General features: G+C 48.7%; 1 protein-coding gene across 5 annotated transcripts in view; it reads left to right on the forward strand.

Moving 5' to 3' along the window:
* Positions 1–24,407, forward strand: part of TOM1 (target of myb1 membrane trafficking protein) — a 58,213-nt gene that overhangs the window by 13,792 nt on the left and 20,014 nt on the right. For all 5 annotated transcript variants that reach the window (XM_049884296.1, XM_049884298.1, XM_049884299.1 and 2 more), the window contains exons 2-6: positions 14,717–14,801; positions 20,116–20,194; positions 21,183–21,332; positions 21,716–21,850; positions 22,045–22,191. In XM_049884296.1, the coding sequence (XP_049740253.1) occupies positions 14,717–14,801; positions 20,116–20,194; positions 21,183–21,332; positions 21,716–21,850; positions 22,045–22,191 (596 nt within the window). The remainder of the gene's footprint in view (positions 1–14,716; positions 14,802–20,115; positions 20,195–21,182; positions 21,333–21,715; positions 21,851–22,044; positions 22,192–24,407) is intronic.

Below are 24,407 nucleotides of genomic sequence, written 5' to 3' on the forward strand. Positions count from 1 at the left end.
TAGGTCTGGGAAGAATTGCTCATTTGGAAAATAGGCTTCAAGACAATTTACTGGCTGGAAAAAATGGCTTTTGCATGTATGTGATTTAAAAATATATTTTATGGTCTATAGGGCCAACAGTAACACACGTGAGGGACGTGCTTCATAGTTCAATCATGTATATGAGACTAATGGGCACACCAGCCTAAAAGCAAAGACGAGAAGGCAGGAAGAGACAGGAAATCTAGGCAAATGGAAACGGGGAACCTGGGGTAGAGAAGGGGAGAGTGTTGACACATTGCAGGGTTGGCAGCTGATGTCACAAAGCAATTTGTGTATTGACTATTTAATGAGGAACTAATTTGTTCTGTAAGCTTTCACCTAAATCACAATTTAAAAAAGGAAAATATAAAATAATCTGTTTTATGGGAGTGTTTGGAATTTTCAAACAATGGAGTGCTCATTATTTAGGTGATGTTTTTGTAATGAGTAGGATTTGCTTCGGTGCTTGCCATGTGCTGGGTAGACTAAAACGTCCTTGAAATGCATTTTCTCTCCACCTTACTCAGCCCAGAAAGATGAGTGCTTCCATTATCCCTGTTCTGCAGAGGAAGAACTGAGGCACAGAGAGGTTAAGAAACTCACCCAGAGTTGCACAGCAAATGAGTGCTCAAGTCAGAACTTGAAATGAGATTTCTCTGTGCCCGGATCCCATGCTCCAAACTTTTCCACCTCACTGCTTCCCCTTAGAATTGAGAGGGACCCCCTGCATTTCCTTTTGGTGACATCACTGTCCTTCCAGAATGGATTTGTGCAGTAATGGCTCTTTCCATATTTCTGCTCCCCTACCCTTAGCATAGAGCCTTGGGTGGTGCAAATGATTAACATTTCAGCTGCTAACGAAAGGTTAGAGGTTTGAGCCCACCCAGAGGCACCGCAGAAGAAAAACTTGGTGATTTACTTCCAAAACATCAGCCTTCAAAAACTCTCTGCAGCACAGGTCTGCTCAGACACACATGGAGTCATCATGAGTCCCAGTCAACTGGACAGCAACTCATTCGCTGGACCCTTAGGATATTGGCTTCATCCTTGTGCTTGTCACCTCATGGCAAGACACCTGGGTACAGGCACCAGCTGTCTTGTTGTCTCTGTTTTAAGAAGAGCAAAACCTTTTAGGAAAGCAAAAAAAAAAAACAAAACAATACTATAGAGTTATTTTAACAACTCCACTAGACAAAGCTTACAGTTTTGGCATATGTGAAATGCTATTATTGGCTCAGTGAGCAGAAGGAGCAGGCCTGACCTTTGAGCTGGGTGTAAGAGCATGTTTAAGGTGCAGAAAGAGGGGAGGAGCATATTTGTGGAAGAAGGACCCACGTTCAAGAGCACAGAAGCGTGAAGGAGTGTGGCAGGGTGGGGGAGAGGCCAGGAATCCCTGAGCTCGTGATAAGAGGGAAGTAGAAAGCTGGGCTGGACCAAGCTTCAGAGCAGCCCCAGTGGAATGCTGGTTCCGTGCAGTGGTGGTCCAGAGCACAGCAGTCTCATGAGAAAGCCAGTACAGCTGGACCAAAGAAGAGTATCTGTCAAGGATACTTTCAGCTGCAAATAACAGGAAACCCAGCCAAGAGAGGCTGAAACCACCGTGACAGTGCATTTTGTGCACCTAACGAGAAGGCTGAAGTTTGGTAGTTTCAGGCTGAAGGTTGGTTTGGCAGCTCAGCAGTGTCTTTAAAACACCCAAGATCTTTACTTCTCTGTCTTCAGCATGTTGACTTTTTGTCTTCAAGTTTGTCACCTCATAGTCTCAAGTGCCAGGTACCGTGCTCTCATACTAGCTTCCCAAAAGGGAGAAAAGAAGGAGTTTCTTCTCCCTGAGCCATACATCTGTCCCAGAAGGGAAGCCCTCTTCCCCCCACCATTGCCCCAGCAGACATCCCCTTACTTCTCATTGATCAGAACTGGATCGCTTGCCCACCTCTAGGCCAGATACTGACAAGGAGAATGGGATTGCTGCTTTTGGTATGGAAGAAGAAGAGGAATGGCTGTTGGGTAGGCTATGCAGTGTCTGTCACTGTAGGTGTTAGTATGGCTTTGTGCCTGAGTCCCTCTTTCCAGCATTGCTGATTTTTCTGTCCTGAGCCCTTGACATCATGTCCTTCTGCCTCAGCCTCTTCTTTCTCTTCTGGTTGCCTCCCATCCCTCCTCAGGACCATTATCCTTCCCTCAGGCTATTGGTTCCACTCTCAGGACTGACTTTTCTTCCTCCCCATAGGTCATAATCCCTAAGACTGACCCTCACACCCCTCTTATCTCTCTTCCCATCACATCATTCTTAATCCTAAGCCTTCACATCATTGATTCATCCAGTTAGCAAATGCTGTTCCTCTTCCAGACCATCCTTCATCCACCCTCTACAACCTAGCAACTCATGCTTCTGTGTTCAGCTCAGATGTGTTGCCTCCTCGCTGATACCTTCTCGGTTCCCTGGGCAGCTGTTTGCCCCCTCGCCTCCATCCCCACAGCACCCTGAACCTACTTCAGTTTTATCACCTGGCATTTTGTACTGAAAATGTCTGTCAAGGCATGACTTCCTTTCTAATTTAGACCCACCTCCAGAGCAGCAAGTATATCTTCTTCATCTTTGCCCCTCTAGCACCTGGCATAGGGCCGCACAAACAAGAGCTGCTCAGAGAACGCTGATGGGAGCGTGGAGGTGGGTGGAAGGGGGAATAGATGGGTGGGGAAGAAGGCGTATAGAAGGCAATTACAAGGATGGGCGGGTAGGGGACTAGATGGGGATGGGATAGATGGGGTGAAGGTAGATGAGGGATGGAATGAGAAGATACTTGGGTGGATGGATCATGGGGAAAGGAGAAGTAAATGAAGGAGCATTGCTGCAAATCCCAAACATCATATTATATAATTCATAAATATTTCACTGTGTCTCTAACAAATATAGAATAAGGATTCTTATTAAAAAAAGAAAAAAGCCATAACTACAATACCATTACACACCTGAAAAATAATACCAACTATACAGATTTATTTTTTTAAGCACCAAAACAGTAAAGACGAGAAGGAAATCTCCACAAGGGTTAACAGATTCGTTTGAGTAGTAAAATTGTGAGCATTGTTTTTTCGTCTTTCTGACCTTTCTATATTTTCTGAAGTGTCATTACTCTTAGAATGAAATGAGTAGATAACTTTTATAATGGAAATATAGCATGAAATAGGTTTGGTGTACAAAGAAAATTGCTGTGCATGAGCCCTGGATGGGGCAGCATGCCCATAGAAGGAGGTTCTCGAAGGGCCTACGGGAACCTGTCATTACTTTGCATCAGGTCTCCTTCTGTGCCTCGTGGGTATCATTCTTTTCTTTATCGTTGTCAGCTAACCCCTATTGTTTATCACTAGTGAGTAAACCCTGCCCTTGACTTAGTCATAGGTCTGCCATAGTTGACATTGGCCTTTAAAACAATATCTTACTATTTGCAAACCATAATTCACCAAATCAAAAACACCACAGAGCGTAAAAAGAAAAAACACTGACAGTTAAACTCTGCCAGGCCGTGGTTTGTAAGATACAACCCAATATCAGAGTCGAAAAGGGGAAGGGGTACTTAGAATCAATGAAATACAATAAATATTGTCCATTTTTACTAGGAGGAGGGGAATATGGGGGCAGAGGACAGGTACTCAGCAGTGAATTGGAACAGTCTGGAGGCTCAGTCATTGCACAAACATTTAATGAGCCTCTACTGTCTGTCCTGCCAGAGGGTAGGCCCTGGTCGGGTACTGAAACCAGTTACCATTAAGTCAATTCCAACTCATGGTGACTCCCTGTGCAACTGGGTAGAACCGAGCTCCACAGGGTTTTCTTTCTTTAAATAATATTTTGTTGTGTTTTAGGTGAAAATTTACACAGCAAATTTGGTTTGTCCTTAATAATTTTTATACGAATTGTTCCGTGCCACTGGTTATAATTTCTACTTTCCATTCTGTTTGTTCTCTTTCCATTGATCTTGCATTCCTTTCCCTCCTTGCCTTCTTATCTTTGCTTTTGAGTAACTGTTGACCATTTGGTCTCATATAGTTAATTGTTTAAGGGAGCACATTACTCACAGGTCATATTGTTTATTTTATAAGGCAATCTATTATTTGGCTGAAAGGTGACCTGCAGAAATAGCTTCAATTCCAAGTTCAAAGGGTATCTTAGGTTGATAGTCTCAGGAGTTGCTCTGGTCTCTATCAGTCCACTAGGTCTGGCCTTTTTTAGGAATCTGAGCTATAGGGTTGCTGTGAGTTGGAATTGACTCAACGGCACTGGGTTTGGTTTGGTTTTTTTGGAGCTTTGTTCTACATTTTTTTCGCATTCTATTCGGGACCTTCTATTGTGTCCCTGGTCAGAACTATCGGTAGTGGTAGCCGGGCGCCATCTAGTTCTTTTGGTCTCAGATTTGAAGAGGTTGTGGGTCATGTGGGCTGTTAGTCCCATGGACTAGTGTCTTCTTTGAGCCTTTGATTTCCTTCATTCTCTTTTGCTCCATACAAGTAGAGACCAATAGTTGTAGTTTCAATGGCTGCTCACAAGCTTTTAAGACCGCAGACACTACTCACCAAACTCAGACGTAGAACATTATCTTTGTGAGCTGTGTTATGCCAGTTGACTAAGATGTCCCCCGAGGCTATGTTCCCAAGACTTTTGATCCAGTAAACCAACCCCAGAGTTGTTTGGATATGTCTAGGAAGCCTGGAGACTGTGCCCCCATGTGGTTTGTTACGTATGTGGATGTATATGTAGCACAGGCGAACGTGTACGTACCCAGGCCTGCAGACACATCTATACGTGCACATGCACTTCCTCGCGTATGTCTTCCTATGCATGTATACACATCCCTATCTACCATACAACTACATGCGTATTTTTTAGTTGTTTTTACTGTTGTTGCAAAATTGCATATGTTCCAGCATTTACCGAAATTGTCCCTTTTTCTTGTGTACTTCTTACTGTCTTTACTTACTTGATCAGGTTGTGCCGATTGCACCCGTATTTGGGATTGCCTTTCCCATCACCAAAGTAATAAATTTTTTTTTATCGAGAAAGTGATTTCCCCTCCGTCTCCCTCCCATCCCTGGTAATCAACAAAGAACTTTGCTTTCTGCATGTCTCTGTATTCTTGACTATTTATAAAGTGGGACCATACAATTGTTGTCTTTTTGTGATTGGCTTATTTTACCCAGATTCATCCATGTTCTAGGATGTTTCTCGGACCCCTCATTATTCTTCGTAGTTGTGTAGTTCTGTAGGGCTTTCTTGACTGTAATCTTTGTAGAAGCAGTTTGCCAGGCCTTTCTTCTGTGGTGCCACTGGGTGGGTTTGAGCCACCAACCTCTTGGTTAGCAGCCAAGTGCAAACCATTTGTACCACCCAGGTACCTTCTTGTGGGGTACAGATTAATAGAAAACAGTTGTGCCCTCCAGGAGCTCCGAGTCGACCCTAGGCAAGTAAAGGCGTCCACTTCCTGCCGCTAACCCGTGTGCACATCAGCTGTCTCACTCACACACACCTGAGGGGCCTGTGGACGGTAAAAGGAGACGGTGTACACCAAACATCCAGCACATAAAAAAAAAAAGCTGACGCTTAATTGATGCTCAGTGGATGGGGGTCATTCTGTCACTGTTATTCACCATGTTATTGTCACCATACAGTATGAGGAGTGACACAGTCTGCCTGGAAGGAGGTGACACTGAGGAGCTGACACTGGGATGGGGCCTTAAAAGACAAGCAGGACTTAGTCAACTCATTTCTTGTATATCGACATATCCAAACCCCAACACTTCTTGTACTGTCTCAGCTCCTGGTCCTTTCTGTCATGGCACTTTGGCCTTATGTCGTGTCAGTTGTGGCCTCCCAGTGGACTGTAAACTTCCTGAGGGCAGGACCTTCTTGGTTTTGTTCACTGATGTCTTCCCAGGGCCCAGACTGTGTTGAGTGTGTTTCAGAGGTGTGTAATAGGATGGTTAAGACTAGGGATATGGGGACAAACATTGTATGATCTCACTCACGTGAAATATCTAGGTTAAGCAAATGTATAGAGACCAAAGTTTACTAGTAGCTACCGGGGCGGGTTGGGGGGAGGGGAGTTTAGGAAGCACTGAGTTTCTCTATACAGGTCGTGGAAAATTTGGCAGTGATGATTATAGTTGCACAATATGATTAATGTCCTGAAGACAACGCTGTCAGCGATAGGATAATATCCGTACGCCTACAAGAAGACCAGTTAATACGACTATTATTCAAATTTACTCACCAACCACTAGGGCCAAAGGTGAAGAAATAGAAGATTTTTATCAGCTGCTGCAGTCTGAAATTGATTGAACATTGCAATCGAGATGCATTGATAATTACTGGCGATTGGAATGTGAAAGTTGGAAACAAAGAACGATCAGTAGTTAGAAAATATGGCCTTGGTGATAGAAACAATGCTGGAGATCGAATGATAGAATTTTGCAAGACCAATGACTTCTTCATTGCAAATACCTTCCTTCACCAACATAAACAGTGACTATACACGTGGACCTCGCCAGATGGAACACACAGAAATCAAATTGACTACATCTGTAGAAAGAGATGATGGAAAAGCTCAATATCATCAGTCAGAACAAGGCCAGGGGCCGACTGTGGAATAGACCATCAATTGTTCATAAGTAAGTTCAAGCTGAAACTGAAGAAAATCAGAGCAAGCCCATGAGAGCCAAAATATGACCTTGAGGATATCCCACCTGAATTTAGAGACCGCCTGAAGAATAGATTTGACGCATTGAACACTAGTGACCGAAGACCAGATGAGCTATGGAATGATATCAAGGACATCATCCATGAAGAAAGCAAGAGGTCACTGAAAAGACGGGAAAGAAAGAAAAGACCAAGAAGGACGTCAGAGGAGACTCTGAAACTTGCCCTTGAGCGTCGAGCAGCTAAAGCAAAAGGAAGAATTGATGAAGTAAAAGAACTGAACAGAAGATTTCAAAGGGTGTCTCAAGAAGACAAAGTAAAGTATTATAATGACATGTGCAAAGAGCTGGAGATGGAATACCAAAAGAGAAGAACATGCTCGGTGTTTCTCAAGCTGAAAGAACTGAAGAAAAAATTCAAGCCTCGAGTTGCAAGAGTGAAGGATTCCATGGGGAAAATATTAAACGATTCAGGAAGCATCAAAAGAAGGTGGAAGGAACATACAGAGTCATTATACCAAAAAGAACTAGTCACTATTCAACCATTTCAAGAGGCGGCATATGATCAAGAACTGATGGTACTGAAGGAAGAAATCCAAGCTGCTCTGAAGGCATTGGCGAAAAACAAGCCTCCAGGAATTGACGGAATATCAATTGAGATGTTTCAACAAACAGATGCAGCACTGGAGGTGCTCATTCGTCTATGCCAAGGAATATGGAAGACAGCTTCCTGGCCAACTGACTGGAAGAGATCCATATTTATGCCTATTCCCAGGAAAGGTGATCCAACCGAATGTGGAAATTACAGAACAATATCATTAATATCACGTGCAAGCAAAATTTTGCTGAAGATCATTCAAAAACAGCTGCAGCACTATATCTACAGGGAACTGCCAGAGATTCAGGCCAGTTTCAGAAGAGAATGTGGAACCAGGGATATCATTGCTGATGTCAGATGGATCCTGGCTGAAAGCAGAGAATACCAGAAGGGTGTTTACCTGTGTTTTATTGACTATGCTAAGGCATTCGACTGTGTGGATCATAACAAACTATGGATACCATTGCAAAGAATGGGAATTCCAGAATACTTAATCGTGCTCATGAGGAACCTTTACATAGATCAAGAGGCAGTTGTTCAGATAAAACAAGGGGATACTGATTGGTTTAAAGTCAGGAAAGGTGTGCGTCAGGGTAGTATTCTTTCACCATACCTATTTAATCTGTATGCTGAACAAATAATACAAGAAGCTGGACTATATGAAGAAGAACAGGCCTTCAGGATGGGAGGAAGACTCATTAACAACCTGCGTTATGCAGATGACACAACCTTACTTGCTGAAAGTGAAGAGGACTTGAAGCGCTTACTAGTGAAGATCAAAGACCACAGTCTTCAATATGGATTGCATCTCAACATAAAGAAAACAAAAATCCTCACAACTGGACCAATGAGCAACATCAAGATAAATGGAGAAAAGATTGAAGTTGTCAAGGATTTCATTTTACTTGGATCCACAATCAACAGCCATGGAAGCGGCAGTCAAGAAATCAAAAGACACGTTGCATTGGGTAAATCTGCTGCAAAGGACCTCTTGAAAGTGTTGAAGAGCAAAGATGTCACCCTGAAGACTAAGGTGCGCCTGACCCAAGCCATGGTATTTTCAATCGCATCATATGGATATGAAAGCTGGACAATGAATAAGGAAGACCAAAGAAGAGTTGATGCCTTTGAATTGTGGTGTTGGCAAAGAATATTGAATATACCATGGACTGCCAAAAGAATGAACAAATCTGTCTTGGAAGAAGTGCAGCCAGAATGCTCCTTAGAGGCAAGCATGGTGAGACTGCATCTTACACGCTGTGGACATGCTGTCAGGAGGGATCAGTCCCTGGAGAAGGACATCATGCTTGGCAGAGTACAGGGTCAGCGGAAAAGAGGAAGACCCTCAATGAGGTGGATTGACACAGTGGCTGCAACAATGAGCTCAAGCATAACAACGATTGTTAAGGATGGCCCAGGACTGGGCAATGTTTCATTCTGTTGTGCATAGGGTCGCTGTGAGTCGGAAACGACTCGCGAGCACCTAACAACATGATTAATGTAATTGATGTCACTAAGTTGTACATGTGAAAAATGTTAAACTGGCAAATGTTGGGTTACAACAATTAAAAAAAAATAGGGGCATGGGAGCCAGACCTCTTTGGGTTTGAATCTCTTGTCTACAACTTACAAACTGTGTGACTGTGGGCAAGTCGCTGGCCACTCTGTGCCTCAGTTTATTCAGCATCTCTCTTACGGTCACGGTGAGGGGTCACTGAGTCGGCGCGAACTGCTTAGTTCTCACTAAATGCCATGTAGGTGCGTGTGGTGGTGGTGTTTGTGGAATGGACGCCTGACTGAACAGAAGAGAGGCATTCCAGGCAGAAGTCACAGCGTAGAAGAACAAGGCAAGTAAAGGCCCCGGGGGGCGGGGGGTGGCAGAGCTGATTGTGGCTGAGGTCAGTCACGAATGTCCCTCTCTGTCCCCAAGCATTCAGGTTTTTAACCCTCACACAACAGGAAGCTGTGGACAATTTTTTTTTTTAATTAATTTTTATTGTGCTTTAAGTGAAAGTTTACAAATCAGGTTAGTCTCTCATACAAAAATTTACATACACCTTGCCATACACTCCTGATTGCTCTCTCCCTCTAATGAGATAGCATAGTTCTTCCCTCCGCTCTCTCTCCTTATGTCCATTTGGGCAGCTTCTGGCCCCCTCTGCCCTCTCATCTCCTCTGCAGATAGAAGATGCCAACAGAGTCTCATGTGTCTACTTGATCCAAGAAGCTTGTTCTTCACCAGTATCATTTTCCATCCCATATTCCAGTCTAATCCCTGTCTGAAGAGTTCACTTTGGGAACGGTTCCTGTCTTGGGCTAACAGGTCTGGGGACCATGACCTCCAGGGTCCTTCTAGTCCCAGTCTGACCATTAAATCTGGTCTTTTTACGAGAATTTGGGGGTCTGCATCCCACTGCTCTCCTGCTCCCTCAGGGACTGTCTGTTGTGTTCCCTGTCAGGGCAGTCATCGGTTGTGGCCAGGCACCATCTAGTTCTTCTGGTCTCAGACTGATGTAATCTCTGGTTTATGTGGTCCTTTCTGTCTCTTAGGCTTATAATTACCTTGTGTCTTTGGTGTTCTTCATTCTTTCTTGCTCCAGGTTGGTTGAGACCAATTGATGCATCTTAGATGGCAGCTTGCTAGCGTTTAAGACCCCAGATGCCACTCTCCAAAGTGGGATGCAAAATGTTTTCTTAATAGATTTTATTATGTGTGGACAATTTTTAGGCAGAGAAGAACATTAACTAGGTTTATGTTTGAAGAGAAGCAGCCAAGGGTGGAGGTGATAGTCCTGGCCTAGGGGAGGTGATAGGGCCCAAACCAGGGCTGTCCAGTGATAACAGAGCCCGGGACAACTTTGAGATATGTTCAGAGCTGGAATCCACAGGACTTGGCAACTATTTGAGTATACAGGGAGAAGACTCTAGACTGCTTCCCAGAAGGCTGACTAGGGAAGTAGATGGTCAGTGTTGCTCACAACCATGATGCCAACTGTGGTGCCGCTGAGTATCTGCAGAAGCGGCGTCTTCCAAAGCAGTGGGAAGATGGGGACTGGCCAGGGAGCAGAGCCTTCCCTATGGTAGAGAGGATGGGCTGTCTTGCCAGGGATTCTGAGTCACAGCTGGGGATGAGTGGGCCAGGACCAGGGGCCCCGCTGCCTAGAGTGTGGCTAGGCCTGGTGTGTCTTTGGGGGCTACTCTTTCCTGCTCTTGGCCCAAGTCACAGTCACGGTACCCGACAGTTACTCAGCGCCTGCCCTTTACCTGCTAGTGCACGTACGTTGTCTCTGAAAAGTCACAGCACACTGTGAGGTAGGCAATCTTAGCTCAGTTTTGTGGATGAGAAACCTGAGACTTGAAGGAGTTGGATCCTTGCCCAAGGTGCCTGAGTTAGAGGTGAGGCCAGGCCCGTTCAACTCCAGAACCCAACCCTGATTCTCTGAGGGGCAGGTGGGTCTTGCCATCATGTCAAGCAGAGTAAGCCTTCTGGGGAGGTGGTGCCTGCCCCAAACCCAACATGGAGAGGACAAACAACATACAGATGCCCAGTGATCCAAAACCACAGGCCTGCTGGCCCCAGACAGCACTACCGCAGCCCACTGACAGGAGAGGTTTGCAGGGCCTGCTCACTTGGAGCTGGGGAACCAGAGCACAGCTGCTCCCAAGAGGCTTTGGAGGTTCCTGGCAACCGCTCAGAAGTGGGAAGGCAGTTATCAGTCTCTCGGTAACTGGTAACCATTGTCAGCGTTTTGATTTCTTAAATACACTCAGCTTCTTAAAATAGCGAGCTGAGTTACTTTTGTGGTTAAAAACAAAAACAAAACAAATATCCCCAGATCTCTGTGGGTTTAAATTTCTTCCTTTAACGAGCACGCCTACTCCGTGGAAATCTTTCTTAAGGAAGTCCTAGAACTCTCCCCGTCCTCCATGTATGCCAGACCTGAAGGGAGTTGCAGGTGATGGTTGGAGGGCACAGGGCCAGTGCTTGTCCGGGCAGGTGGCCTCAGAAGGTTCCCCACACCTTTCTTCTACTTGAATTGCTAAGATAAGCCTTGTGTCTCTTCTGCCTCTTCCTCCTCTTCCTTTCCCTCTTCCTGTTTAGACTGTTCCTCTCGCCTCTCCCCAAAAAAGTTTTAAAAACGCTTGCATCCTCCGAATGGCTCTGCACCGGGGGCTAAAGAACTTGCCACCTCTGCTCAGGTCTGCATCAGACTCGGGCTCCAGGGTTCCTTCTGCACCCACCCCAAGTCCCTGGTATGGAGTTCTCTCTTACCCATAAATATCCCAGCTGCCCCACTAACCATGTGCTTGCCGTCCTCAAATTACCGTAAACCCTCTAATACCTTGACGGTCTCCCCTAGGAGAAGAGAGGAGTCCATCATTTGCAGGGATCAGAAGGGGATCCGACTGGGGAACTGCTGGTGGAGCTAGGGACCCTGGGGTCTGGGAGGAGAGAGCAGACTGCCCAGTAGTCCAGAAGAACACTTCCCAGGAAGCAGAGCTCTGGCCCTATGATGAGGGATGCAGGCAGTGCGGCAGCGTTAGGGACCTGGGCTGTGGTTACAGTGGTCGCTCCTCCCCTCACAGCTGTGCGGCCTTTTCAAGGTACTGGCCTCCGTAAGCCTCAGTTTCCCCATTGGTTCAATGAGGGCAATGATGTCCCCCTTTCAGACTTGCAAGGATTAAACCTCACTCTCCACATAAGCAGGGACTTGGTGTTCTGTGGTGTATAGTGGGCACTTGGGAAGTTAAAATATTGTTATTGTAGGAGGGCATGTAGGCCAGGCTGAGGGTTTGGAGTCACCGCTAGGGAGCCTTTGAAGGCTTGGGGCACGGGTGGGACCCAGTCATTTTCAGGTTTCAGAAAGTTCACTCTGGGACAGAATAGAATAGGTTGGGAGGAACAAGGCAGGAGGCAGGGAGGAAGCTCAGGCCATGATCTGGAAGGCGGGGGGGCATGGCAGAGGGTATGATGAGAAGGGAAGAGATAGATGGAGAGAGACTCGGGAGCTAGAACTGACAGAACTTTGCGACCAGTTAGATGCAGGCCAGGCGTCCAAGACGACTCTAAGCCTTCTGGCCCATGTAGCTGGGGGTCCCTGCGAAGAGGCCTCTGAAGGAGGAACAGGTCCTGCCTGTCTGATTAGCTCCCCAAGTTCTCCAAAGTAGAGCCTGGCCAGCTCGGCTCAGAGGGCACTTGGCGAGCTCTCTCTGGTTCTTGGCATGTGGCTCTGTCTGTGTGTGAGTCCTCGAGGGTGGGGAGTGGCACACAAAGCAGCAGCTTAGTAAATGTTTGTGGGATGAATCCTTTCAAAGTGGGCCCTTCCCTTCTTTCTCCCTGGGTCCTTCCCGGCCATAACCTAGGGAATAAAGCAGCCCGCTCTTCTGTCTCAGCTGCCTGGCATGTGTTCTGGGCCACCCTGGCATCCATCTGGTTGTAGAACCCAAGGTGGGACCCAGGGTGGAACTGAGGTCAGACCCATTTCAAAACAGGTCATGGAAGCCACAGTTGAAGGGAGCTGACTGTGCCGGCCCAGCCCAGGCGTTTGCCCTGTGGAATCGCCACCTGTCTGGCTAGAAGAGGGCCCTGCCCAGGTAGATGGAGACAGCTCTTCTGTCCTCTGCCCTAGAAGGGTGGGAGCTTTGGGGTCAACAGACCTGGGTTCAGAGCGGCTTCAGCCTCTTTTGATCACCATTGAGCAGGGACCGTGTCCACCTTGTCCACCATTGTATCCCCAGTGCCTGGAATAGGACTGGCATATAAATAGCTGTGCAACGAGTGAGGAGTCACCCACCCTCTCTGAGCCTCAGCTATCTCTTGTCCGCACTGGTGAGGCGAAAAGCTGCCTTGGAGGAAGGTTGTAATGATGATGTGGAATAGCTAGTGCTGTGTGCCTGGACCACCAAGGGTTCTTGGTCGATGATAGATGGCTGGCAGCCCTGTGTCTACGTGTCCCGGGGCCAGTCAGCAGGCATGGCTGAGGCCGGCAGGATAACCGCAGAGGCTAGGAAGATATGTGAGTGCTCAGCATCAGACCCAGGGCCTGGAAGCCAGGGGAACCAGAGCACTAACAGCTGCAATGGCAGGGGGGCCTTGGTCAGTGCCCTGGAGAGGGGGAGAGACTGCACCAGGATACTGGGTCGGCCCAGGGGTCTCTCTCTCTTCAGTAGAGGACAAGTCCTGTCTTATCACACAGCCTTAGATATCATAAGGACACGAGCATGTACCTTCCCTACCAGCCGGGGGAAGGAGTGTGATGGAATGATGCCTGAAAGCAGCAGGAGACAAAATTGTCTGTGCACGTTGTGGTCCAACTTACCTTAAACACGGGTCTGCACAAGGATGGGATCTGCGAGGATGCAGAGGGAAAAGACAACACTGGTGTGTTTGAGTGGAGAGACAGTGCTTCTTTTTTTAAGGATTTCTGTGAATGTCCTAGCATCACCCGTTGCTGCATTTGTCATTCACCCAACACCGACTGGTGCCTCTCACCGCATAGCACACAAAAGGCTGCTAGCCCAGAACGTGGCACCAAGCAGATCTTCAGTTAATGGTTGCTGGCCCTGGCTTTGATAGACCTTGAAATCCTGTAGCTGACTCCTGGTCTGGGAACCTTACCACCAAGTGAAAGTGTGGCGGAAATAAAGGCAGTGGTTTGTACAATGTTGTGAGTGTACTAAATGCCACTAAATGGTATACATCGAATTGGTTAATTTTATGTGAATTTCACCCCAAATGGAAAAAAAGGAGTCGCCATCACTTCCTGAGCACCTGTTTTACACCAAGTACTGTGTTTGGTGCCTTGTTTGAATTATCAGCAGTTCTGCAAAGTGGGCCCGTGTTAGCCCAGTTTGTGGACAGAAACTGTGACTCAGGAAGAGAAAGGGGAAGGCCAGGTCACTTGTTGGTAACCGAGTCCAGAGTTAAATGGCACCATGTCCTTTGCTTCATGGGTGAAGAATGCCTCTGGGAGGTTATAGAGGAAACTGGTTATAGCCGGTGCCTCTAGAAGTGGGGCCTGGGGGAGAGGGGAGGAAGAAGGATTTACTTTCCATTATATACTGCTTTGGAACTTTTTACATTGTGAACCATGTGAATGGTTACCAATTCAAAAGATAATATAAAGCAAAGAAGGAACATACTGTTTACAAAAATAAAACAAAACACTCTCTGTATTGTGTGGTGTCATAAACAAGCACGTTGAGGCCAAGTCTACCAGATCCCCTCCCTGCTCATTCACCACGGTTCCTCACCTGTCAGAGGACAGTGGTACTCCCTGCACAGTGCCTGGCCCATCTTCCGTTGTCTTCCCTCCTCGCAGCCCACAGCCCTCACCCCACTGTTTGAGTTTGTCCATTCTGGACCTCCACGCCTCTGTGTGACTCTTGGTTTCATTTTCTCAGAGAAAGCTACCGATGGCTCCCTGCAGAGCGAGGACTGGGCCCTCAACATGGAGATCTGCGACATCATCAACGAGACGGAGGAGGGGTACGGACACACCCGCAGAGTGGTGGGACACAGATGGGGTGGGCAGCGGGCGGCACAGCCAGCCTTGGCACCACTCCCTGCATTCTGCCTGAGGGCCTTCCCCAGCCTCCTGTGGCCACAGTCAGACCCCAGGCTTATGGCTGGGTCCTGGGAGGGGCAGCAGAGGTCGGGGTCCCAAGTCTGACTGTGCAGCCCAGGCTCCTGGCCACTTTGTAAAGATGGTTCCTCAGCCCCACCCCAGGCTGAATCTCTCCGGGCAGGGCCAGGAATAAGGCCTTTTAAACATTGAGAGTCATAGTCAAGTCCAACCCTCAACAGATAGATGAGAGGCCCAGAGATGTCAAGTTCAAAGTCACTCCAGGTGTGCAGCTAGCCAGCTGGACCCTAGTGCCACTACCCTCCGTAGCCTCTCTGAGGAGCGCCCAGCCAAGTGGGTCTGAACACCCAGCCTCGTGTGTAGCATCTTCTTAGGATAAGGAGGAGCCGGCCTAGGCGCCATTCTGCACCGCCGGGGCTGGAATATACCTTAGGGCCTCCCAGCTATTCTTTGTGAACAAGAACAGCCTCTCCTTTCCTTCAGATTGGAAATAGAAGGGAAGGGGGTGACTGGGAGGACAGTGAAAGTGAAGCGGAACCGAGTCGCTAGTAAGAGTGAGCGTTTGCTTGGCATTTCCGGAATGCAAGTCACCGTGGTCTCCTGCCTCGGCACAGAGGGGTCTGGCTCAGGTGAGTGAGGTGGGGCATGAGTCTGGGGCCTGGATCCTGACCTCTGACAAGCCAGCTGTGTGACCTCAGGCAAGTCACTGTACCTCTCAAGGTCTCTGTTCTCAAAGACAAAGCTCTGTGAGATCCTTTCAGCAATAAGACCAAGCGCCTGAGGGAACAGAAGGGGATGTCTCAGGAAAACCCCAGGGAAGGCTGGGAGGGGCTGTGGTGACTGCATATGGGGCCAAGTGAGGCCTCTGTTCTGGTAAATTTGAATCAACTGTTCAGCAGGATCTCATTTCTCTCCATTTTTCACTGGGATAATCCTACTGTCGTGAAAGTGTTCCTCTCAGCCACGTTGTGCTTCGTGCGTACAGGGGCATGCTGGACACAGGCAGCAGGCGGGGAACAGTCACCTCCAGCCTGGAGGTAGGCTGTGGGCAGCTGAGGCACACAGAGTTCAGGCCCAATTAGAACACAGCTGCTGCCGGGTACCCTCCAGCCTCTTCCTCAGCCAGGCTTCGTGGGCTTGCCCAGGGACAGGGGAGGGGACATTCACTCCTGCGTCCAGAGTCAAGAGTAGGGGAGGGGATGAGAGTGGTGGGCAGGTGGTGGGGCCATCAAGAGACAGGAGACAGAAAACCTCATCAACCCTCTGAAGAGGCCGGAGGCTCCATGAACACGGTTGTCGCTGAAAGTCACTGCTGTATGCTTGGAGACAGCAAGGCCTCATCTCCCTTATAAAGGTGGGAAGACCCGGGGCTCAGGGTCATTGAGATTTGTTGCTATTTATTTCAGCACCTGCTCTGCTCCAGGCAGTGAGCAAACGCAGATATGACCCTTGACCTCACTGAGCTTGTCATCTAAACTAAAGTCTCTCTACTTGTTGTTCTCCCCCACTGAGCTGTGACCCTACACCTTCTACTCCTAGAATGGTACACATACCTCACAGGCATGCAGAAATGGCATGCAATCAGAACCTGTGGTTCCCAGTGCAGAGCCCTCTTCTCTAGGCCACCCTGTAAGAAGTGGAAACAAGTTCCTTTAGAGAGCTGCAGTGACCCGCAGGTCGATGGCCAAGTCTGCAGCAGAAACCAGCATCACTGCAGGAGCCAGGGAAGGACAAGGAGCTGCCCCAGGGTGATGGAAGCTGGTCCCACCCTTGTAGTCTGTAGTCCTGGCCCACCTAGCAGCCCTGACAGGCCTCCACCACTCTCCCCCCAAGCAGGGTTTGTTCCCAGGAAGCCCTTTCTTCTGCCTTCAATCCTCTTGGAGGACCAGGCTCAGGGTTCCTGATTCTCCTGACTTAGCTCTTGAGGGGTCAGCACTGACTGATGGGCAGACAGATGCCTGGCTGGGAATGTTACCCATGCCCCTGCAGCGCTGGGCCCTTGGAGGGGTATGGTCCCTGCCCACTAGGAGGCTGCATCTTCACCCAGAGTGGGCCACTGGGTCAGTGTCGCATGGCAGTTCACCCATGGGAGACTGAAGACCTGGGGAAACGTTATGGAGGGAGGTGAATTTCAGCTAGACCAGCTAGACATGGAGGTTGAGGGCCTTTGGGCCACAGGGAGTGAGGGGAACCACCTGAGCAAAAGGATTTTAGGGAAGAACATTCAGACAACATTGATTACACCACAATAGGGCTAGGAGGGGAGGGTGGCAGTGGAATATGGATACGACAGGGTGGGCCTGCTGTCACCAAGTCTTTCCTTGGCTCCCCACTGTACTTCCTGTGCCTCCACACTCCTTCCCAGACCCTTAGGCCTCTTCAGCTCCTCCCTCCACCTCTCCCAACACTCCCTGGGGCCTCCTTTTAGTTTCTTCTTAGTCCTTTTTAGTTCTTTTAGCTCCCCGCTCCACACACACCCCCGCCTTTGGTGTGCCTCTGCCTGAACTGCAGTGCAGCACTGTAGATGCTCACTCATCTGTTCCAAGAAATCTGGCCAACCAACTGGAAGACATCCATGTTTGTGCCCATTCCAAAGAAATGCAATCCAGCAGAATGAGGAAATTATCGAACAGTGTCACACACAAGTAAACTTTTGCTGAAGATAATTCAAAAGGAGCTGCAGGAGTATATCAACAGAGAACTGCCAGAAATTCAAGCTGGATTCAGAAGAGGCTGTGGAACCAGGGATATCATTGCTGGTGTCAGATGGATCCTGGCTGAAAGCAGAGAATACCAGAAGGATGTTTACCTGTGTTTTATTGACTATGAAAAGAAGCATTTGACTGTGTGGATCATAACGAATTATGGATAACACTGTAAAGGATGGAATTCCAGAACACTTAATCATGCTCTTGAGAAACCTGTACATAGATCAAGAGACAGTCATTCGAACAGAACAAGGGGATACTGCGTGGTTTAAAGTCAGAGAAAGGTGTTCATCAGGGTTGTATTCTTTCACCATACCTATTCAGTCTGTATGCTGAGCAAATAATCCGAGAAGCTGGACTACATGAAGAAGAAAGGGGCATCAGGACTGGAGGAAGACTCATTAACAACCTGCGTTATGCAGATGACACAACCTTGCTTGTTGAAAGTAAAAAGGACTTGAAGCACTTACTAATAAAGATCAAAGACCACAGCCTTCAGTATGGATTACACCTCAACATAAAGAAAACAAAAATCCTCACAACTGATCCAACAAGCAATATCATCATAATTGTCAAGGATTTCATTTTACTTGGATCCGTAATCAACGCCCATGGAGCCAGCAGTGAAGAAATCAAAGGACGCGTTGCATCGGGCAGATCTGCTGCAAAAGACCTCTTTAAAGTGTTAAAAAGCACAGATGTCACCTTAAAGACTAAGGTGCACTGACCCAAGCCATGGTGTTTTCAGTCACTTCATATGCATGCGAAAGCTGGACAGTGAATAAGGAAGACCGAAGAAAAGTTGATGCCTCGGAATTATGGTGCTGGCAAAGAATGTTGAATACACCATGGACTGTCAGAAGAATGAACAAATCTGTGTTGGAAGAAGTACAGTCAGGGTGCTCCTTACAAGCAAGGATGTCAAGACTTCGTCTCACATACTTCGGACTTGTTATCAGGAAGGATAAGTCCGTGGAGAAGGGCACCGTGTTTAGTAAAGTAGAGGGTCAGAGAAAAAGGAGGAACCTCAGTGAGATGGATTGATACAGTGGCTGCAACAGTGGGCTCGACCATAGCAGCAATTGTGGGGATGGCGCAGAACCAGGCAGAGTTTTGTTCTGTTGTGCATAGGGATGCTATAAGTCAGAGCCTACTCAATGGCACCTAACAACAACAGGTTCCAGTTCAGGCTCAGGAACACTCTTCCAGGCCCTCGACGATTGGCCAAAGACACTCACTCAGCTTTCTGTCTCCATGGGCCAGGAAACCCACCTTGCTGTCTACTGCTGTCTGGTTCCTGCTACCGCTTCTCGAGCCTTCCCTCTGTCTCCTGGATCCAGGAGCTTCTCAGCGTAGGGATTCTGGGTCCAAAGGACATGCTGGCTCCTGGATGTTCTTTGACAGTGATGGAGTCCTCTTTCCCACTTCTCAGATGGCTCATTTTAAACCCAGCAGGATAGCAAAACTGACCAGTTCCCTTGTGGGCCACAATTACCCTACCACATAGTCCGCCACAATCACTTGGGTGAGAGTTACAAGATCATGGCAAGAAAGGCCACACAAAAGTGACCCGTCACACCACACATAGCAATGAGTGTGAGGATGACGCAGGACTGAGCAGTGTTTCATGCTGTTGTACATAGGGTCACTATGAGTGGGGACCAAGTCAATGGCACCTAACAACAACAACACCTGAACTGTTCTTCACCCCCTCTCCCCCCAGCAAGCACTTTCTCACTCTTCAGAGCTCAGGTGAAGGCCTTCCCTAACTTCCCCCACACCCAGCCCCAGTCCTCCCAGGACCCTGCTTGGTTCCTTCGGTTACTTGGTTTTCCCCTAGAAGTTGTGATCCCTGAGAGCAAGGTGGCGTGGATCTCGTTCACCCCGTCTCCCGAGCACCTAGGGTAGTGGCTGGCACACATTGTTAGTCGCCATAGAGTCGGCGCCAACTCACAGTGAGCCCGTGTATAACAGGACAAAACATTGCCCGGTCCTGTGCTGTCCTCATGGTCATTTGCACATGATGGGTGCTTAATAAGAATTGAATGGAAACATGGCTGGATAGAGGAGCTGGCCGGGATGAGGCCCTAGAGCTGATTCCTGTAGATTATTGGTTTTCAAATTTCACTGTGCGGCCTAAGAAGCCCCAAGGGGCAGCGTAAGGTGCACATCCTCCCTAAGGGAGTTTTGTGCTAGTGGTCTAGGGCGGGATTCCTGGAGCTTCAGCACTCACACCTCTCCTAACGACGGGGTTCTGCTGCAGCTGGCCCAGGACTACGCACTGAGAATCACCACTAAGCCGTCACGATCTCCTGAAGGGATCGTGGGGAGGCAGGGAGATTTTTATGTGATTCAAACCTGAATACGCAAAGCCAGTTGGGTCACAGGGAGGCTGGCTAACAAAAGCCATTCCAGCTTTGCAGAGCCACTGATTTTAGGTGAGCTGCCTCCTGGGCTGAATAAGGATGTTCCATACCTAAACCAGCCTTCCTTTTGTCCTTCTCCCCAGTCCCAGAGATGCCTTCCGGGCAGTGAAGAAGAGAATCGTGGGGAATAAGAACTTCCATGAGGTGATGCTGGCTCTGACGGTGAGTGCCCATTGGTCTGTCTGTCCCACAGCAGGACCGTGGTCTGTGAGGGTGGCCTCCCCTCAGGCCCAGGGGCACTCCAGACCACCCTTGGCTCCTCATCCAAAGGCTGGGAAGGGAAGACCTGTGGGCAAAGCACTGTCCTGTCTGCACTGCTGGCGAACTTGGAATGGCAAGATAGGCCTTCTGGAAAGGTTCTCCCCAGCCCATTGGCATGAGGAGCAGACACACTGAGGCCCTACATCCTTCTGCAACCACTGGCAGGAGAGCCTGGACCAGAGGACCCGCAATGACTTAGAGGCTGGTCACCCAGGCCTCTGTGGGGCAGAAGCCTGGCAGCCCAAGTCAGGTGCCACTGGGCACTCTGATACCCTGAAAAATGAGCAAAAACAAACACTGGGGCTGAGATGAGGGCAGTGGTCCACGCACAGGACAGGGACAGGCATGGGCGGGCACCCTGCTACCCAGGAGGGGCTTGCCTTGGACGGGAGCATGGAGGACACCGTTCCAGCCTTCTCACAAGCAGCAGCTACATCCCGGTGAATCAGGTTAAGCCGAAAAGCCAAGGCTGCCCCTGTGGGGAAGTAGGAAGGGAGGTTTGGTGCCATTTTCTCCAGCTTCAGGGTCACCAGCTAATGGAAAGCTCAAGTTCTCATTGATTTCCACTTGGAGGGCCACCTCCCCTCTAAACTGTGTTCAGCTTGGGGACATAATCAGGACAGAGTCCTGTGGGCATGGACCCTGGTCAGTGAGCAAGTGATCTCCACCTGGCACCCCGCCCTCTGCCTATGTGGCCTGCCCCCCCCAGCACACAAGCCCCCAAATGGGGTGTTCCCCAGTTCTCTGCGGGCTGCGGGTCCCTCTTTAGGAAGCCTCATGCCTCTGCTTGGCCTTGCCCCTGGGACGTGGATAAAGCTGTGAGGATGAGTGGTCTGGGTGACTCACCTCCTCTGGCTGGGGTGCTCACTGGCACCCCGTGGCCCTCCAGGTCTTAGAAACCTGCGTCAAGAACTGTGGGCACCGCTTCCACGTGCTGGTGGCCAGCCAGGACTTCGTGGAGGGGGTGCTGGTGAGGACCATCCTGCCCAAGAACAACCCACCCACCATTGTGCACGACAAGGTGCTCAGCCTTATCCAGGTGAGTGCTGGGTGGGGAAGGGCAAGGCAGGGCTGGAGGAGGGGCTGTCAGTGCAGGGGCTTCCTTGCCAGTGGAGAGCTCTAGGCCCCTAGGCAAGGAGAAACGTGCCCCCCTCCCCCTCCATTACTCTTCTTTTTGTGAGTTTGTCTCCATCTCCATTTCTGGTAGCTGTCTCTCCTTCTGTGGTTTTCTGCTGATTGAATGTTCTGTGCGTGAAGGGAGGCTTGTCAACTGAATGTTGCTGTGGAGGGGCAAGCTGTCTGGGTGAATGAGGTCAAGGGGCCAGCAAGTCAGGGAAAGAACCAGCAAGTGATGGAGCAGGCAGGCTCGCAGGGAGGAAGTGAGCAGTGGTTACTGGCCATGTCCCCTTGTCCCCCTCTCAGTCCTGGGCTGACGCGTTCCGCAGCTCGCCCGATTTGACAGGTGTCGTTGCCGTCTACGAGGACCTCCGGAGGAAGGGCCTGGAGTTTCCCATGACTGACCTGGACATGCTTTCGCCCATCCATACGCCCCAGAGGGTGAGGAGAGTCAGCACCGCCTGAACCCCTTGGGCAGTAGTCCCCCTTCTCACAACTTCAGGACACAGTGGGAGGGAAGGCAGGACTTACCACCTGAGGGGCTTTCTGCAGCTACTTCCTGTTAGCCCCCTGACTCCCTGGGGCCCTTATCTTTTCCAGAAATCTTTGCTGATCCTGTTTTTTTTGCCCTCTAGACTGTATTCAACTCAGAAACACCTTCAGGACAGAATTCTGTGGGTACTGACACCAGTCAGCAAGTGGACTATAACCAGCACACCGCCCCTCTGTCCACCCCGGCCATACCTCCTAGCGACACACCCATAGCACCAACCCCTGAGCAGGTAAACAGCAGGTCAAGATGGGGGGTCTGAACTCTCTCCACACACCTCAGGGAGGGGACCACCTGTCAGTATGGAAATTATTATCAGATGAGCCTCCACTTAGTCCTGACACCAGCCCCATGGGGTATGTATGATTCTTCCTGTTTTAGAGATGAGGTAACTGAGCCTCAGAGAGACGAGTTAACTTACCCAGAATCACACAGCTCATCAGAGACAGCTGGGTTCGAGCTCAAGTGTGTCTGACTCCAAGCAGGCTCTGTCCTGTACCTCGGCAGTTTTTCAGACTGTGCTTCCTCGCTGTAGAGCCCTGGGGAAGGTATCATGGAGAAGAAATGTCCTCATCAAGTAGAGCAGCTCTTTTTTGTGTGGTTTGCTTCTTTATTCATGAAAGATTTCATTTGAACAGAGGTTCTAGCTGAAACAATTTTAAAACGTCTTCACAACTGGGTCACAAAAAATAAACACCTCTGCGTTGCACTATGTTGCTTCCTACAAACAAGCCTCAAGAAGATTTGACGCCTACTGTCCATAAAGATTCTAGAGGTCAGGGCCTGGGGGCCAGTTTTCCCAGAGCCCGTTGACTAGCTTTGGAGGATTACCCGCCTCAGACTCGGTGGCACACAGGCCTCAGGGCCTTCCTCCAAGCTGTTTGGAGAGTGCCGAAGCTACTGGGACTTCTACAGCCAGGACCAGCGTTAGCTGGCTGCTCAGTCATTTTAGACTTGGCCGTTGGGATGCGTGCTTTTGCGGTGTTTTACAAACTCCAGACACATCACATCAGCCAAGTGGAAGCACTTAGCTGCTTAAAGTGCTGGTGAGAAGGACACAGGTGGATGATGGAAAAAAATGGAACGGCTCTCCAAAGGAGTCTTCACCAGTCACATATCCGCTGGTATGTGGACTTACAAACGAATAAACTTACCAGCAGCTTTTCACACCCTAACCTATTTGAAACTTCCGTACTTTGATATTTCATAGCAAGTTATGAAATCACCCCCCCCACCCAAGATTATAAGTATTATTGGAAAAGTTTTGCCAACTGGATAAAATAATTAAAGGTACATTAAAAATGCTAAAATCCACCCTGTGATCCAAAAATTATCTAAAAAAACCCAAAACCCATTGCTCTCAAGTCGATTCCAACTGACAGCGAGCCTACAGGACAGAGTAGAACTGCCCCATAGGGTTTCCAAGGCTGTAATCTTTACGGAAGCTGACAACTACATCATTTTCCCACGGAGTGGCTGGTAGGTTCGAACCGCCAACCTTTTGGTTAGCAGTCGAGCACTTTAACTAACCACTGTGCCGCCAGGGCTCCTCAAATTATCTAACCAAGTTGTACTTTTAATCAATTTGCCTGAAGTCTAGCATGTGTGTGAATTAAGGTTTTGATTGCTGTTTGTGTAGAAGATTCTTGCTGAATAAAACTGAGTGGTCTTAGTTTGCAGGAGCCCTGGTGGCGCAGTGGTTAAGAGCTCAGCTGCTAACTGAAAGGTCAGCTGTTCGAATCCACCAGCTGCTCCTGGGAAACCCAAGGGGGAAGTTTTATCCTGTCCTGTAGGGTTGCTTTGAGTCGGAATTGACTCAACAGCAATGGTTTTTTGGTTTAGTCTTCGTTTAATTTCAGCGTCCCCTTCTGACTCCTGGTGCACGTGAAGACGTTCAGGCACACACTGACATGACTCCCAGACTCCTTTGTAATTAAGTCCCATCTGACTTGGATACATTGGGTTTGTGTGCAGTAGTTTTTCCACTCACTCATACTGAAACATGCATTTAAAGGTCGAATACCCACAGGTTTGGCAGGTTTTAGAAGATGTCAGTGAGCCACAGTGGGCATGCCACGTGTCTCTCTGCTCCCCTTTCCACATCTGTAAAAGCTGGGATAATGGTACCTACCTCGTAAGACAGTGAAGTTAAACTAGAGATGTAAGTTTAGCGCCTGTGCTTAGTAGGTGGTCAGTAAGTGGTAGCTGCTATCACAGTCATCATCAGTTTACATAAAACCTGTTGCCATCGAGTCAATTCCAACTCATAGCAACCCTATAGGACAGAGTAGAACTGTGCCCCATAGAGTTTCCAAGGAGCACCTAGTGGATTCGAACTGCTGACCTTTTGGTTAGCAGCCATAGCACTTAACCACTACACCACCAGGGTTTCCATAGTGGCACTCATTCTGAACTCAGCTATAATTTGGACACACAATTTAGACTGTA

This window comes from Elephas maximus, chromosome 4, assembly GCF_024166365.1.
Source record: "Elephas maximus indicus isolate mEleMax1 chromosome 4, mEleMax1 primary haplotype, whole genome shotgun sequence".
Taxonomy (NCBI): Eukaryota; Metazoa; Chordata; class Mammalia; order Proboscidea; family Elephantidae; genus Elephas; species Elephas maximus.